General features: G+C 55.4%; 1 protein-coding gene across 11 annotated transcripts in view; it reads left to right on the top strand.

The window, feature by feature from the left end:
- The window catches only part of Dmtn (dematin actin binding protein), a 31,088-nt gene extending 15,438 nt beyond the window's left edge, over positions 1-15,650 (top strand). For 4 of the 11 annotated variants that reach the window (XM_047551460.1, XM_047551463.1, XM_047551461.1 and 1 more), the window contains exons 2-16: positions 1,653-1,831; positions 2,040-2,114; positions 2,493-2,648; positions 3,524-3,568; positions 3,925-4,024; positions 4,357-4,413; positions 4,654-4,803; positions 6,083-6,207; positions 6,657-6,762; positions 13,340-13,404; positions 13,541-13,589; positions 13,742-13,749; positions 13,929-13,994; positions 14,238-14,318; positions 14,452-15,650. In XM_047551460.1, coding sequence (XP_047407416.1) covers positions 1,814-1,831; positions 2,040-2,114; positions 2,493-2,648; positions 3,524-3,568; positions 3,925-4,024; positions 4,357-4,413; positions 4,654-4,803; positions 6,083-6,207; positions 6,657-6,762; positions 13,340-13,404; positions 13,541-13,589; positions 13,742-13,749; positions 13,929-13,994; positions 14,238-14,318; positions 14,452-14,565 — 1,215 coding nt within the window. In that variant the 5' untranslated portion in view covers positions 1,653-1,813 and the 3' untranslated portion in view covers positions 14,566-15,650. The remainder of the gene's footprint in view (positions 1-1,652; positions 1,832-2,039; positions 2,115-2,492; positions 2,649-3,523; positions 3,569-3,924; positions 4,025-4,356; positions 4,414-4,653; positions 4,804-6,082; positions 6,208-6,656; positions 6,763-13,339; positions 13,405-13,540; positions 13,590-13,741; positions 13,750-13,928; positions 13,995-14,237; positions 14,319-14,451) is intronic. The other 7 variants (XM_047551464.1, XM_047551465.1, XM_047551466.1 and 4 more) reach the window with 7 other exon arrangements.
- Positions 15,651-16,850: the final 1,200 nt, after the last annotated feature.

Here is a 16,850-nt window from a genome sequence, read left to right as displayed (position 1 = left end):
TGAGAACCAGATGCTAATGTGCATCAGGTGGCCAGTCTTGTTGTGGAGATGCTGTGGTTCTAGAATTCCAAGAAGACTTGAGAAATTGAGCAGATCTGAGTCTGTGTCCATGGTGCACAGAGTAGACGCCATGAATTAGGCTATGCTGAGGACAGCCATTTTTAGCCTGGACAAATCTTTTACCTCTCTGAGCCTCAGAATGGGCCTACCCTACAGGATTGTCGTGGTCATTGCTGCCCTCCAGGGTTAGCAGTCAGGCAGCGTGTGATCAGCTACTTAGTTGTGTGGTTCTTTTTTCGGTCCACTGGAATGCAGAGAAGGGCTTACCAGGAAGGACTAGAAGAGCAGGGGAGGGGACTTGCAGATGAACCTGAAGCACGGGTGGCACTGGGGAGACAAAGATGTGGGCAGACGTGTGTGAGGACGGATGGGAGCCAAGGCCCAGAAGTGGGAGTAAGGGCTGCTTGTGTGGCGGGCAGGTGGGTTTGGTGACTGAGTGGGAGCAGAATGGCCTGATACAAGTACAGGTCAAAAGACCAGGAGCACCAGTGGCCTCCCTCAGTCTTTGGTGACTGTTGCCAGGAATGGCTACGGAAAAGCCCCTAAGTTGTCAGTCCGTGGGGAGGTGGAAGTACAGGGGATGTGTCGTATTTTACAGTCCACTCATAACTTGCCTGATCCTCACAGCAACCCTATGACTCAGGGACTATTACTACCCCTCATTTTCTAAATGAGAAGCACGGAAAGGGTAAATAACTTGCCCAGGGTCACACAGCATCTGAGTAGCAGAGTTCCTCAAGCCCAGGCACTCTGGCTTCAGAGCAGTCCGAGCTGGTCACCACCTTAACCTCCTTGTTGTACTTTCTGTAGCTGACAGTTCTCTTCATTTTGTGGCTTATTGCCTGCAGATGGATAGGCAGCCCTGCCGCTGCCACACTGGACCTAGCTGGAGGCTCACTGCGTGTTAAGGGGTCCAGGACAGGGAGGAGGAGAGGGGGGGATTGCTGGGAGAGTCACCGAGGAAGGAGAAGGCTTGGGTCATGGTCACCATCTCCTGCCCCAGACCAGACTTGGTACGCTGGGTACAGACATTCTGAGAACTTCGTGGGAAGCAGGGATGGAGCGCAGGCCCCAAGGATGCCTTGCCAAGTCCCTCAGGAAGGCTGCCTGCTGTACCAGGAATGCCAGGAGCTGTGGGCCCCCTCTGGGGCCAGCAGCAGTGTCCAGCCAGTGGCCTGGCCGTGGAACTCCGTGCACTTCCCCGCACCGCCCCTCCTCCCCACGTCCCTGCGCTCGCCCCTAAGTATGACCATGTTCCTCGGTGTCAGCGTCACTGGGAGAATGAAGGAGAGACGGGCAGCGGGACACGGCTGGGGTGGGAGAGGGCCTGAAACCCGGACTCCTGCGGGCCGGGGCAGGCAGGTGTGACAAGGCAGGGGATGTGAAGGCCACACTGCACGGGGAGCCGGCTGACCCCTGCCGTCATTTCCTCCGGAGCCAGAGAACAATGGCTCAAAAACAAGTGCCGCGGTCCGCCCGGTCGCCTCGGTCCGCACGCGCGCCTTGCTGGGCCGGGCGGACGGAGAGCTGAGCGCAGCGCCGCGGGACCCCGCCTAACGGCCCTCTGGCCGCCACCCTCCCTGTCCTTCCAGACCTGCCTCGCGCCCGGCAGCCTGGAGAACCGCCGCGGGATGAGGATGCGACAGCGCGGGGGGACGCCCTTGCTGCGGGAGCCGGGCCGCGCCTGACACCCCGTCCTCTCCCCTCGCGCACAGGCCTCTGCGAGTGAGCGGCGTGGCGAGCTCCGTGCCGCATGGAACGGCTGCAGAAGGTGCGCGGGCGGCGCCCGCCCCGGGCCGGGGGCGCTGGGGCCGGGGTGGGGGCCGGCTGCCCGCGAGGGCCAGCTCGGGAGTCGAAGGCGCCACCTGGTGGCCGCCCGCCGCGCAGCACGCCGGGTCCCCGGAGGCCTAGGGCAGACCCGCGCCCCCGCCCTCGCACCCACGCACATGCCCACTCGGCCGCCTTCTCGCTCTCCCCAGCAACCTCTTACCTCCCCTGGGAGCGTCAGCTCCTCCCGAGACTCCAGTGTGCCCGGCTCTCCCTCCAGCATCGTGGTGAGTACCCCTGGCCTCCACCAGCACCGCAGGCAGGCTGGGAGGAGGGAGGGCGGCACCCCGCTTCACTCAGAGCCCCCCTGCTGGTCCTGCCCGCGCCTGGCAGGTGGAGAGAAGCCAGAGCAGGGACGGTCCCCACCGCCCCGGCAGGGTCTAGCCTTGGTGCCTTCAAAGTGCTAGTCAAAGGACTATGGTGCTTTTTAAGCCATCTAAATCCCTAAACTTAAGACAATGAGCTATCAACTTGTGAGAGTGGACATCTAAAATGGCTGCCCACTTTCTTGGCAACAAACTAAGCCCAGCCAGCAAGGGCAGTGTCCTAGGAAAGGGTTTCAGCACATCTGTTCAATTTGCCCCATTTCCCCCATTTCCCTTCAGGCCAAGATGGATAACCAGGTGCTGGGCTACAAGGACCTGGCTGCCATCCCCAAAGACAAGGCCATCCTGGACATCGAGAGACCTGACCTCATGATCTATGAGCCCCACTTTACCTATTCCCTCCTCGATCATGTGGAGCTGCCCAGAAGCCGGGAGGTGAGTGGGGTTAGGGACTGGTTCCCCAGCCCACTGGGTGGTGACTGGGATCCCTCTGTGCCTTCTTTCCCAGAAGCCAACCTCCACCCAAGGAAAAAGGGACCGTGCGTGGGAATCAGTTGGGAATCAGGGAATTGACAGACTGGCATTTGCAGAGAGCAGGCAGCAGAGCTCAAGGTTAGGGTGGGGCCACATGTAGAGAGCTGGGGAAGCCACCTTTGAATGGTAGTGTCACAGAGTGGGGTTGCGCGGGGAAAAGGTGGAGTAGGTAGCAGGACAAGATGTATAGAAAGAGCTTAGCGCTGAACTTGGGGGCTGGAAGTCCTAGCTCAGGTCCATTATGACGTTGTGGCCTCTGTTTCCTCTCCTGTAACAGAGGTGACAGCTCTGCCTGTCTACCCCACAAGGTGCCTGAAGCAGTGCAGGGGCAGGTACTTTGTCATTTGTATTTAAGAAAGGGACAGGGTCATGGCTGAGCAGTGAGCTGGGGCCAGACTGTGGAGGGACTTAAATACCTGGCCAGGAAGCAGACTTCTTTCCTGGCTGCTTGATGGCAGGGTCCCTGCCATTCCTTGTTAGTCTCTGAGGACAGGGCCTTAGCTAGCTGGCAGTTGGCCCTCAGTGCATCCAGCCCACTGCTCCAAGATGGCAGGCTGCTTCCTGCTCAATATGGAAAGACTCAGGACTCTCCTGAGAATACCAGGAAGAAGAAGGATGAAGGCCAGCACTGGGAGTTGGCAAGGATCCCAGAGAGAAGAGAATGGCAAGGGAAGTGTGTGGAATTGGGTGGAGGGTGAAGTGGCCCCTGCGAGGTTCCAGGGATGAGGGTTGAATCCCACCCTTGTGACTCTGACCCGCCCCCTCTCCATTCACAGCGCTCTCTGTCGCCCAAATCCACATCCCCCCCACCATCCCCAGAGGTGAGTCTGTCCCACCCTGAAACCTGCCCAGCCCTGTTCTGATGGGGCCCCCCAGCTCCCCTCCCCCCAGGATCCAGACTGAGCTCTGCAGAGTACAGGGGATGACAGACTCAGCAGATCCCAGCCAGTCACTGGCCAACTCTGCGCCCATCTGTCTGTCTGACCCAGGACTCATTTAACACTCTCCCTGGGCAGATGGAGTCCTTGAATGCCCTTCCCCTGCCACAGCGTTGCTCTGGGGCTGGGACATAGGCTGCCTGGGTAGGAAGACAGTGAAGGGTGAGAGGCCAAGTGGTGTACCTGTGGCCAGAGGGGCGACACGGGGGACCTGGAAGCTGCATACTTCTGTTCTGCAGGTGTGGGCAGAGAGCCGGACCCCTGGAATCATCTCCCAGGCTTCAGCCCCGAGAACCACAGGAACCCCCCGCACCAGCCTGCCCCACTTCCACCATCCCGGTAGGTCTGGTTGCCGGCATGGCTGACCTTGCCCTGTGACTTCTTTCTACTTCAGGACCCCGACCCCTTACTCACAGCCCCCTGCTCCCGGGCATATGAGCCACCACCGCCGTGGCCGGACCCCAGACATCAGGACCCAGGCAGAGCTGCTGGGGCCAGTGGGCCTGTCTTGTCCTCCCTCCTCCCCGACCCCTGGGGGTCAGTGCCAAGCCCTCTCGTTCTGTCTTGGCCCTTGGTCCTGTTCCATTTGTCCCTTTCCATTTGTCTCCGTCTCCAGCGTCTTCTGCGACCCACATATCTCCCTTCTCATCTGCTCTTGTTCCCTGTCACAGAGACCACCCGCCCAGACTCCAACATCTACAAGAAGCCACCCATCTACAAGCAGAGAGGTGAGGTTCCCCTAACTTCCCAGGGTCCCCCTTCCTGTGCAGGCTGGGGGGTTGTGGCGTGCTGAGGGCTGGCTGGGAGGGGACGGGATAATAACCATTGGTGACCGCATGTGGTGTTGACCCTGGCGCTTTGCTGTCCTTTGCTTCTGCATCCAGGAGCAAACAGGTGTGAGGGGAGAGGGAGGGAGCAGGGTCAGGTGGGGCGGGTGTGTGTGTGCCAACTCTGGCCTCCGCCTGCAGAGTCCACAGGAGGCAGCCCTCAGAGCAAGCACCTCATCGAGGACATCATCGAGTCCTCCAAGTTCCCCGCAGCCCAGCCCCCTGACCCCAACCAGCCGGCCAAGATTGAGACTGACTACTGGCCATGCCCACCGTCGCTGGCTGTCGTGGGTAGGAAAAGCCGGGGAGAGGGGAGGCAGGGACCCCTCCTCACTACCCCTTGGCCCCTGTTGAAGCCCCATGAATCCAGTTCCACCCCACCCCACGCCTGGTAGCTTTTAGACCTACAGTCCACTGAGCATCTGTCCCTGCTCCCCTGTGGGGCTGCAGTGAGCAGCCTGTTAGTTGTTCCTCCTCCCTGGTTCCTTCATTTATCTGGTCACTCGAGACACATGTCTTAAACTTCTGCTGTGTCCCAGGCCCTGTGATAGAAGCTCTGGGGGAGAGAAACAGAAACTGAGGTCTTGGTAGCAGGGAATTTAAGTCATGCGTCTCTTTTCTTCCATACCAGGGACTGAGCCCAGGGGCACTTAACCACTGAGCCACACCCTCAGACCTTTTTATATTGTATTTAAAGACAGGATCTTGCTAACTTGCTTATGTCCTTGCTAAGTTGCTGAGGCTGACTTTGAACTCACAATCCTCCTGCCTCAGCCTCCCAAGCTGTTGGAATTACAGGCGTGAGCCACCACAACTGGCCCCACATGTCTCTTTTCTGCCTAGCTTCACAGTGAGGAGAGGAAATGTTACTTTGGTTTTTTTGTACTGGGGATTGAACCTAGGCGTGCCCTACCACTCAGCCATTTTTAATGTATTTTTATTTTGAGACAGGGTCTCACTAAGTTGCTGAGGCTGACCTCAAACTTGTGATCCTCCTGCCTCAGCCTCCCAAGTTGCTGAGATTACAGGCATGTACCGCTGTGCCCAGCTTTATTTTTATTTTTTAAAATTGTTATTATTATTTTTGGTGCTGGGGATGGAATCCAGGACTTTGTGCATGCTAAGCACATGCTCTACCACTGAGCAGCACCCCAGCCCCTACTTAATTACTTATTTTGCTTATTTATTAATTTTTATTTATTGTTGTCCTGGGGACTGAACCCAAGGCATATGGACAAGCGCTCTACCACTGAGTCACCTCCACAGCCCCTTTATTTTATTTTTTTAAAAAGACTTGTAGCTCCAGACTTGATGGCACGTGCTATATCCCAGCACTCAGGGGCCCGAGGAGGGAGGATTACTTCAGCGCGTGAGTTTGAAATTAATCTGGACAACGTGGCAAGACTCCCATCTCAAAAAAATTTTTTTTTCTTAAATTAAAAAAATATTTAAATAAAAATAAAGAAGAATTTGTAGCTCATCGGGGGGCGTCCGAGTGCCCTGTGCAGAGCCCGACCCGAGACGCGCATGGAGCCGTGGCTGATGGGCCGTGCTACCTCTTGTCCTCTAGAGACAGAATGGAGGAAGCGGAAGGCATCTCGCAGGGGTGCAGAGGAAGAGGAGGAGGAGGAAGACGATGACTCGGGAGAGGAGATGAAGGCGCTCAGGGAGCGTCAGAAAGAGGAGCTCAGTAAGGTAGTGCCTCAGGCCCCACTTTGTCATCTGGGGAACACACGTTCCGTCCCATAACTGGCCCCAAGCGATCATGCCGGGAGAACGTCCTTGTTAAACAAGCGAGAAACCCTCTTCTTCCCAGGATTCCGGGTGCTGCTTTGGAAGGGACTCCTGGACTTTCGGCTTCTGGGGGGATGGGAGCCATGGAAAGGCCACCTTCCACAGGGGCTTGTGCTCTGGCTGGGGCAACATGGGATGGGAGGTCAGCACAGTAGAGTCAGCTGAGTGCTTTGAAGAACCCAAGGTGGCTGTAGGTCGGATAAGAACAAGGGACTCTCTGGGCCCCCGGGGCACAAGCCAGCCACCTGGGAAAACCATCCCTCCTCCTTCCTGCAGTTCCCAACTCTGGCCTTAAGGAGGTGAGAAACGGGGATCTGTGTCTCAGCCCGTCTTCCTCCTTCCTTCTCCAGGTTACTTCCAACTTGGGAAAGCTGATCTTGAAAGAAGAGATGGAAAAATCACTGCCTATCCGGAGGAAAACCCGCTCCCTGCCCGACCGGACGCCCTTCCATACCTGTGAGTGCCGTGGAGGGGCCTAGAATCACCTGGCCAGCGCCGGTGCATGGCAGGTGTCCGCGCGTTGTTAGACGTGGAAGGTGTGGGTCAGCGGGTTGTGTGAACTGAACCAACACTAGCCCAGGGTCTGCCACGCCCTCCGTATTGGGGAGATCAAAGTGAAAAAGAGTGGGGTGCTGACACGGAACGTGGAGTGTGGTACATGTGGCAGGTGTGGAGACAGAGGGTGCGAGGACAGTGACAGGGCCTGGGTGGCTAACCTGAGTCTTAGAGGGTGAGACAAAAGGAGCCAGACAAACAGTGAGAAAGACAGTCTGTCTTTGCAGACATCGGGAACAGCGTGGGGGCAAAGGCAGGGAGCGAGCCACATCCTGCCCTGCTCGGAGAACTGCCAGGAGCCAGGATTACAGAGCAGAGTACCAGGCAGTGAGGCCAGAGAGACTGGCATTCTGGGGCTTTGAGTGCCAGGCTTTTGGTGATTTAAAGCTTGCCTGGACTTCCCTAGAGCATGTGACCTGAGAACCCCAAAATGATTTGGCAGGACTTGCAAAACCTAGACCTAGAAGCCACACTGCATCACTTCTGTTGGCCAAAGCAGGTCACAAGGCAGCCTAGACACCAAGAGGGGAGAGAGGCTCTGCCTCCTGATGCAAGGAACTGTAGGGTCATGTTGCAGAAGGTAAGCAGGATGGGCATTGACGGTACCAGCCATCTTTGGAAATGATCTGCCACACTCTCCAGTCATCTGATCACGTTAAGTCAGCTTTCCTTCACTGTAGCAAAAGACTTGAGGTAGCTAACTTTTTTAATAAAAAAGGTTTGTTCAGCTCACAGTTGTAGAGGTTCAGGGACTCACATCTGGAGATGGCCTCCTTGCTTGCAGAGTCCTGAGGTGGCATAGGGTTCACATGACAAGAGACAGGGAGAGCAAGTGTGCATCTGTATGTCTGTCTGGTCTCTCCCCCCTTCTTATAAAACCATCAGGATTCAATCGTGGGGGTTCTATCCTGATGACGTATCTAATCCTAATAGCTCTCCAAAGGTGCCACCTCTGAACGCCGTAGCTGGGTTAAGTTTTCATCGGGTAGCACCTCACAGTGAGGATTAAATTGCACCACAGCCTTGGGGGCCACCCTCGGACTGTGTCCACCCAGCCACGGATCTTCACGGGCCCAGGAGGGTGGGGAGGGATCTGAGGAGTAGCTAGGAGGTCGAGTGCGCTGGATGGAACCCCGTGGCCGTGGGGAGCGAGGGGCTGGGGGTCTCGTCTTGGCTGCTGGGTGTCAGCCTCGCACTGAGATGGCAGAGGCGGGTTTCCAGGGAGCGCAGGGCCTGGTTCCAGGCGGGTGGGGTTGAAATGCCGGTAGGGCCGAGTTGGGCGGCGTTGGGAGTTGGGAGCGAGAGCCTTCAGCGCGGATGTGGTGGGGGAATGGGGGAGAAGAGACCGTGGGTAGAGAGGGGAAGGCCAGGGCGCCTGGAGGACGCATCAGCCAGGACCCGGGGAGGGCTGGTTGAGAGGCCTGTGGGGAGGACTTGGCGCCTCGGAATGAGGGAGGCTGACCTGGAGGCCCCTCCTTTGAGGGGTGAGGACGGCTGTGGGGACAGGCCAGCTTAGGCGCTGAGTTGTCTGCTGTGCTTCTGTGTGAGGTGAGGGGTCGGGAGTGGTGCGAGATTTACCTCAGCTTTTTTGTTTGGGCGGGGGGTTGGTACTGGGGACTGAACACAGGGGTGCTTGACCACTGAGCCACATCCCCAGCCCTTTTAGTCTTTTACTTAGAGCTAGGGTCTCACTGGGTTGCTTAGGGCCTCCTAAGTTGCCGAGGCTGGCTTTGAACTCAGTCCTCCTGCCTCAGCCTCCCGAGCCCATGTGCACCACTGTGCCTGGCTTGCTGTGCTGATCCACAGGCGGGGCTCTTCCTCCATGGCTGGCGGCAGGAGGGTTGATTGCAGATTAGTGTGTTTAAGGCAGGTGCTGAGGGGCCAGCTCACTGCCGCAGAGACGCCTGACCACAGGGAGAAGCTGAGAAGCCTGAGATAAGACACCAGAGTTCTCTAGGAGACTGATGGGCCAGCGGGGTGGGGTGAGACTGAGCGGGAGCTACAAACAAGGGTGACTGCGGCCACCAAGTGGGGTCTCTGACAGCTTGGAGGGACAGCACTGGTGGCTGATAACAGGCTCTGGAGTGTGGGTTTTTTTTTTTTTTTTTTTTGGTACCAGGGATTTAACCAGGGTGTCTTACCACTGAGCCACATCCCCAGCCCCTTTTTTATTTAAATTTCGAGGCAGGGTCTTGCTAAGTTGCTCAGGGCTTCACTCAGTTGCTGTGGCTGGCCTCGGACTTGCAATCCTCCTGCCGCAGCCTCCCCAGTTCTGGGATTACAGGTGTTGCCTCCACACCTGGCAGGTTTTCTGATAACAGAGGGAGAAGCCTCTGGGACTGGGAATTGAAGGACCTATTGTGGCTACGGTGTCAAGAGTGCCCAGGGTGCCAGTTCAGGGTGGGTGGGAAGTTACGTAGGCATCTTAAATACATGCCCTCGGTAGTTAAGGACTGGAGAATGAGGTAGATAGAAGGATGCGTCAGGTTGGATTCACCCCCAATGTTCTACCAGGTTCTTCTCAGCCAAAAATGAGCTTTTTAACTTGCGTTTGGGCTTTGTAAGGTTGAATAGCCAATTGCTACCCAAATATCACTTTTGGCATGGATTCGTGCATGATCCATGGTCATGGGGTTGTGCAGGTTACTTTTGTATCTGATCAGCCTTAACAGTTCAGAATCACAACAGGCTTGTCTTGGAGCTGTCGGTTTCAAACATAAGTAAGGAGCCCAGCACAGTGGCCCATGACTGTAATCCCAGCTACTCAGGGGGCTGAGACAGGAGGATCACCATTTTGAGGCCAGCCTCGGCAATTTAGGGAGGCCCTAAGCAACCTGGTGTCTCAAAATAAAAAAAAAAAATTAAAAGGACTGAGGGTGTAGATCCATGGTAGAGCACCCCTGGGTTAGATTCCCTGTACCAAACAAACAAACAAGCAAGCAAAAAACATCAGTAAGCATCTAGAAGTGATTTGGAGTGAAAAATCTTCCTCTGTGCTTGGCAGGTTGCCATTGCATCAATTGGTTGCAGTATAAATGCGTACTTATCACAAGAGTGTCCAGGGCTTCAGTCATGAATGGTGATTGCAAAGGCTGATGATTTTCCCTACCGTTGAGTATCTCTTATCTTAAATGCTTGGGACCAGAAGTGTTTCAGATTTTGGAGATCCACCCCACTTCAGATTTTGGAGTATTTGTATAGACTAGTTGAACACTCCTAATCCTCATATCTGAAATCAGACATGATGCTCTGAAATCCAAAACTTCATGAGTGTGAGTGATGGCAGCAAAATTTTGGAGAATTTCAAATTTTCAGATTAGGGATGCTAAACCTGTCTGAAAAGAACCCTTAGGTTTCCACTGGGCATGGTGGTGCAGGCCTGTAATCCCAGCATCTCAGGAGGCTGACGCAGGAGGATCGCAAGTCAAGGACAACCTTGGCAACTTAGGGAGACCCTGTCTCAAAATAAAAAATAAAAAGACCTGGGGATGTAGCTCAGTAGTAGAGTGCCCTTGGGTTCAATCCCTAGTAGCAAAACTAAATAAACGTTTTTCCTTACAGTTTTGAATCTACTGAGGTTGAACAAATTTATGCATGTGTATGTATGTATTTATTTTTTAAGCATTGGAAGATACTTTACTCAGACCCTTACAATAGGTATCAGGACTTTTGCAAAGGGATCTTGGAGTGGAGTTGAGAGACTGGGTTCAACTCCAAATGCAGTGTGAGCACGTGGGAATTTACAGCCAAGGAGCATGGTGTGTGTGGTGGGGGCGGTGGCTAGAAAATGACTAACAAGAAACATCAGGGTTGAGGGGATTCTGGCTAAAAGGACCACACAGTATTTTTACTGGAGACAGAACATCACCCAGGGGTAGCAGAGGTCAGAAATGGAGGATATTGGGGAAGCTGGTGTTCTTGCTAAACTGCCTGAGCAGGATTCTTTGATAGCCCTGGATTTTACAAGAAATGGACAGACCAGATGGGGGTGGTGGCACATGACTGTAATCCCAGCAGCTTGGGAGGCTGAGGCAGGAGGATTGAGTTCAAAGCCAGCCTCATCAATTTAGTGATGCCCTAAGCAACTCAGTGAGACCCTGTCCCTAAACGAAATACAAAAAAGGGCTGGGGACGTGACTCAGTGGTTGTGTGTCCCTGGGTTTAATCCCTGGTACAAAAAAAGAAAGAGAGAGAGAGAAAATGTACCCACGGTCCTAGGAGAGGGTTCTGCAGCCTGACAGAAATTTGGCCAATCTGAGAATCTCTCAGTGTCCCATCTTGTTGAAGAAAAGAAGAGTCATTCTTCTCTCCTTTGAACAATATTGAAGAAAAGAAGAGTCATTCTTCTCTCCTTTGAACAATATTGAAGAAAAGAAGAGTCATTCTTCTCTCCTTTGAACAATACAAATCCCCGTCCTCATTTGGTCGTCTTCAATTTACTAGAAACCAGCTGAATCGTCTGTAAAGAATATTTGCTGGATGGTGCTAACAACCATGGATTTAATGAGGAGGAATTTCTATGCAAATACAGAAAAATAGATGATTCCTGTAGTGGGAAACCCAGCGTCCGAGTCCAGAGGGAGGCCGCTGAGATTTCTCCGTGTTGGTTTTGAGGACAGTGACAATCCCACAGATGCTCTGGTTGCAGTTTGAGCATCTCTGGCGATGGCCTCAGAGGTTCTGATTCACTTTCTGAGTGGCCCACAGCCCGCGGTTGTCTTCTTCCACAATTCCCAGCCGCGCCCAGTCCTTACCCGCGCTGGTCATCTGCCAGCAAGAATCTGGTCTCCAGCGAGTGTTGCTCTTTTTCTTTTGCATGTATTTTAGGATTTCCAAAGTCTGCTTAATTTCAAGAATTAGAACTTTCAGCCTCTTTTTCTTTTGAGCAAGTTTGGGCTCCATGAATTTCTATGGTTGCTACTGTTCTCCCAGCTTCTTTGGTACTGTATCTGCAGTCTGTATCCTCAGGCTGATTCTTGAAGGAATCTACCTCCTCCGCAAACATGGCCTCAGGAGTCCCCCAGGCGGAGGCTCAGCCTCTTCCGGGCAGCCACTTCTCCTGTGCCACCCCGAGGCTAAACAAATTTAAGCAAAAATATTTGTCAAAACAACTCCTATAGAGCCTGTATACACACCATGTGCGGAATATATAGTCTATAAACCGTATAAAGCCTGCGGTGGTGAATGTCTGTAATCCCAGCTGACGCGGGAGGCCGAGGCAGGAGGATTGCAGGTTCAAGGCCAGCCTCAGCAGTTTAGCGAGAACCTAAGCAACTTAGCTAGACCCAGCCTCCACATAAAAAATAAAAAGAGCTGGGAATGTGGCTCAGTGGTTAAGTGCCCCTGGGTTCCATCCCTAGTACCAAGACCAACCAACCAAACAAAAAACAGCAGCGATTTCTAGTACTTGTTTTGGAGATGAAGGAGCACTTTTTTTTTTTTTTTGGTAGGCTGGGGCTGGGACCCAAGGCCTCACTCATGTCACTCATGCTAGGCAACTCTTCTACCACTGAGCAATACTCCCAGCCCAGTGAACGAGTTTTTTTTTTTTTTTTTTTGGGGGGGGTGCTGGGGATCGAACCCAGGGCCTTGTGCTTACAAGGCAAGCACTCTACCGACTGAGCTATCTCCCCAGCCCCAGTGAACGAGTTTTGAGATTTGTTCAAGCTAAGAATTTTAGTTATGAAGTTCTTTCTAGGGGAGCACATTACTGAAAACGAATTTTCTAGAATTGTAATCTGCAGTGCTTGGTTTAGAGGTCTAATGAAACGTGCAAGTTGCCAGAGACATCCAGTGACGGAAATGTGAAGTAGGTTGGCTGCTGGCGTGACCGTGACCAGCGGACTCTGCCCAAATGATGATGGCTTCTGTGTTATAATGGCAGATGTTCAAAGTTTGATGGCTGGCTGGGTGTGGTGGCACATGCCTATAATTCTAGCCCTGGAGGCTGAGGCAGGAGGATCATAAGTTCAAGGCCAGCCTCAGTACCTTAGCAAGACCCTGTCTCAATAAACAACAAATATGTTTGGGATTGTAGCTCAGTGGTGGAGCAATCCTGGGTTCAATCTCCAGTACCACAAAATAATTATTTTAATTGCTAACAGTGTTAAATGGTTATAATCATTCCATTATTTCGATTAGACTTTGGATTTATCTGTCTATCCCAGAAGCCTGATTCATGATGGTGAGCTTCCGCTTAGGCTCAGGATTTTCACACTCAGACTTTTGGTCTGATTGTGTATTTGGTGCGCTCTTAGACGCGCCGGAAAAGGCAGTCTGGGTAGATCAGAAGCCCTGGCACTGTGTTGCTTGCTGAAGTTAATGGGCGGGAGCTGGGAACCAGCCAAAGCCCACCTGGTTCCCCTCAACTCCCCCTTCTCTGCCCAGCAAGCAACTTCTGGCAGGGGAAGTCCAGAGGGGCGTCCCTCTCCGGCAGGACCAGCAGGTCCGAGGCACTGAGCCGCTTGCTCTCTTCCAGCTTTGCATCCAGGAACATCTAAGTCATCTTCTCTCCCCTCCTACGGCAGGACCACCCTGAGCCGGGTAAGGCCTCTGCATGGCGGGCTGCATGGGAGAGCTGCTCGCAGGGCACACCTGGGGGCCTGAGCACCGGGGGACAGGGAGGCCCTCAGTAAGGAGTGTCCCCAGCTTCCTCTGACCCCTTTGTGTCCTTTCCTAGCTACAGTCCACAGACTTCAGCCCATCAGGAAGTGAGGCTGGAAGCCCAGGTGCGAAGCGGGCTGGAGAGAGGGGAAGGGCAGCCCAGGCTCCCGGCAGCCTGTGGGTGGGGGTCTGTGTGAGATGGCGCCGCTGAGCTGCCGGGTGTGGAGGCCTGCCCTCCCTGGGGTCGCCTCTGAACAATGACCCTTGTCTCCCGCAGGCCTGCAGGTGAGTGTCCCTGGAGGGGAACAGGTGGAGCACCGGAAGGCAGGCCAGGCAACCGGCAGCGCTGGGGAAGGTTGGGTGTGGGGCCGCCGAGGGGCCTGGTGAAGACTGCCGAGCCCCAGGGTAAGGCTGGGACGGTCTCCCTGCCCCGCTCTGGCTCACTGCGGCTTTGGTCTCCCCAGAACGGAGAGGGCCAGAGGGGGAGGATGGACCGGGGGAACTCCCTGCCCTGTGTGCTGGAGCAGAAGGTGAGGGCAGGGGACCTGACCGCCACAGCGGGGTGGGCAGTGGGGGGTGAAGCCAGGCAAGTCGAATGTGCTCGGGGTCCTCCTGGAGATGGTCATGGGTGGCAGCAGGGGAGCCGCGGGAGATGGATGGCAAGATGGCATGAACCCAGTGGCCTCTGCAGGTGGACAAGGGGGCCTGGGGAGGAGACGGGTGATGTGGACAGGAGACTCCCTGAGCCTGAGATGGCCTCCCTGCCCCCTCAGATCTATCCCTATGAAATGCTGGTGGTGACCAACAAGGGGCGAACCAAACTGCCCCCAGGCGTGGATCGGATGCGGCTTGAGGTATGCGGGGAAGAGGCACTGGGGGCGCGGGGCTTCCGTGGGGCTCCTGTCTGGTGGGGACCCGGGCCTCTATCAGTGCCCTTAGTCACTCGGCACAGTCCCCACCCTGAGCCGCCTGGGCATCCCCTCACAGAGGCATCTGTCCGCGGAGGACTTCTCGAGGGTCTTTGCCATGTCTCCTGAAGAGTTCAGCAAGCTGGCCCTGTGGAAGCGGAATGAGCTCAAGAAGAAGGCCTCCCTCTTTTGACTGCCTGCCCACCGTCTCCACGACCAGCCCCTCTCCTGTGCTGCTTCAGGGCTCTGGAGCTGGGGCCACTTGACCCCAAAGTGTCCTCTTCCCCTGGTGGGCTAGGAGCAGTGGGAGGCAGGGCAGAAGCAGAGAGGGCTCCATTCCTCAGGGCGAGAGAGTGCCGGCCTCTGCAGTCCCAGAGCCATGAGGCATGGACTTCCTTCCCCACAATGGGCCGGGGCCTCCTTCTATCCCTGGTCCACACTGCCCAGCCAAACCCAGCCTGGTCTCCAGCACACAGAGAGTTAATGTTTGCACCTTCTCCCTGCCTGTCACCCCCACATGAAAGTCCCCAGAATTGGGTGAGGAGAAATGAAGGGGGTACTAAGTGGTGAGACCGGTCACCTGTCCTGCACAGGTGGTGGGATGAGGCCAGGTCCAGACAGCTCGGGGGCCCTGTGTCCACCCGCCCAAGCACTCCATTCCCTTCTGACAACTCCCTGCACCTGGGCTTGCTGCTTCACTGACTGGCAGGAGCAGGCTCCAGCTGGGCGTCCAGCAGGGTGGTCTCCCTGCCCTCCAGCTTGCCCTGTCTTCTACTTGTGACCCCCAAGCTTTGAAGCCTCCTCCTCCAGCCCCATGGCTTCCCCGGAAGCCTCGGCTTAGAGTGGAGATGCCGCCTATACAATGCCTAGCCTGCCACCAGTGTCCAGGCAGAGCCAGCCAGGGGGCCTTCTAGCACTTGCCCTGGGACCGGTGGAGCCCGGCCTTGAGCCTCCCGTGGATGGGATCAAGAGGCCAGGCTTGGGACATCTCTGAGCGTCCTGGCTCCCAGGTCCCACCCATCCCCGAGCATCCTCCACTACGCTCTCTACAGAATGTAATTTACTGGGGCCCCCCTGCTGCTTTCCTCACCTGACGCCCGCCCGCCCAGCCGCAGCCCAGCTTTCCTCCTCTCCAGACGCGTACGTGTATATAATTATATATATATTTTTGCCCAGGCCTGGGTTTTGTTCCTGCCCAGACCCTGGCATTCCCTTTCCACGTGTGTGTGATCATGCTGGGAGAGGGGACTCTGCTTGGAATTAAAAGGTTGCATTGGGTCCCTAAATCTATTCGTCTCTGTGAGCCACCAGCCCTGGGTGAGAGGGACAGATGACGTCGGGCTAAGGGAGGCCATGGGAGAGAGGGCTCACGTGCGGCACACACAGTTGGAGTGTGTGGAAAGATGGTGCCCACACGCCCCTGCCTAGCCCTGGGCCCCAGAATCAGGGGCTGGTGTGGGCATCTGTCTCCTCTCCTTTGGGGGCCGGTGATGGTGGCAGAGAGGTTGCAGGTGGGAGACAGAAGCCTTGGTGTTTAGGACTGGAGGGAACCTGAGAGGAAGCCTGAGATGACTGCCCCTGTCTGCCACCAGGGCCCTAAGTGGTCACCTTGGTGGTCAGACTCATCAGCATGGGACCTGACTGCACCTCCCCGGGGGCCATGGTGATCGCTGTTCAGTGGGGAAGCCAAACACACAGGGACGGGTGCCGGTGCGGGTGTGTGCGTGTGCAGGTGTGGGGAGCCAGGGCAAACAGGAGGAGCAAGGGACGGCGAGGCCACGGGAGGAGGCCGTGATTGGTCTTGGTCGATGCAGCAAGGCTTCCCACGGAGGACAGACATGGGACAGCGTGGCTGAGGGGTCAGATTTGGTCAGAACATCAGAAGGAAGGCTTCAGGTGTGCACGGTGAAGGGGGTCAGGACCAGCCTTGCCTGACTGGGACATCAGTGTGGGGAAAGACGGTTGGAGAGATGTCGCAAGTCACACACCCAAGACGGGAGCTGGGGCTTGATCCAAGGCCCCTGAGGAGTCTCTAGACCCTTTGGCTAAAGCAAAAGCAAAGTAGATAAGAATCACTCAAATCTGAACAATTATTTTCAACTGAGCATCTGCACAGGGCAGGCAAGGGGTGCAGGGACAGAGAAGCAGGCTCCACGTGTGCGTGCCTGCCACCAGCATCCACCAAATGTGCAGAGGCCTGCCCCAGGCTGGGCATTAGGGACACAGCAGTGACCAGGCCAGCACAGCCCCTGTCCACATAGAGCTCCCAGGTTATTGGGGAAAATGTCAAGGTCACTGCACACCCAAGGTTGCCAGAGACAGTGTGTAGTCAGAGTTAATGGGGGGAATGTTTGCTGCCAGCCAGATCTGACACTACATCCCAAAGGGTTTTTTTTTTTTGGTGGTGGTGCTAGGGATTGAACCCAGGGCCTATGTACTTGTGAAGCAAGCACTCTACCAACTGAGCTATATCCCAGC

Source organism: Sciurus carolinensis, chromosome 4 (assembly GCF_902686445.1).
Source record: "Sciurus carolinensis chromosome 4, mSciCar1.2, whole genome shotgun sequence".
Classification (NCBI taxonomy): Eukaryota; Metazoa; Chordata; class Mammalia; order Rodentia; family Sciuridae; genus Sciurus; species Sciurus carolinensis.
The sequence above is the reverse complement of the archived record's forward strand: the minus strand, read 5'-3'. Positions and strand labels throughout refer to the sequence as shown.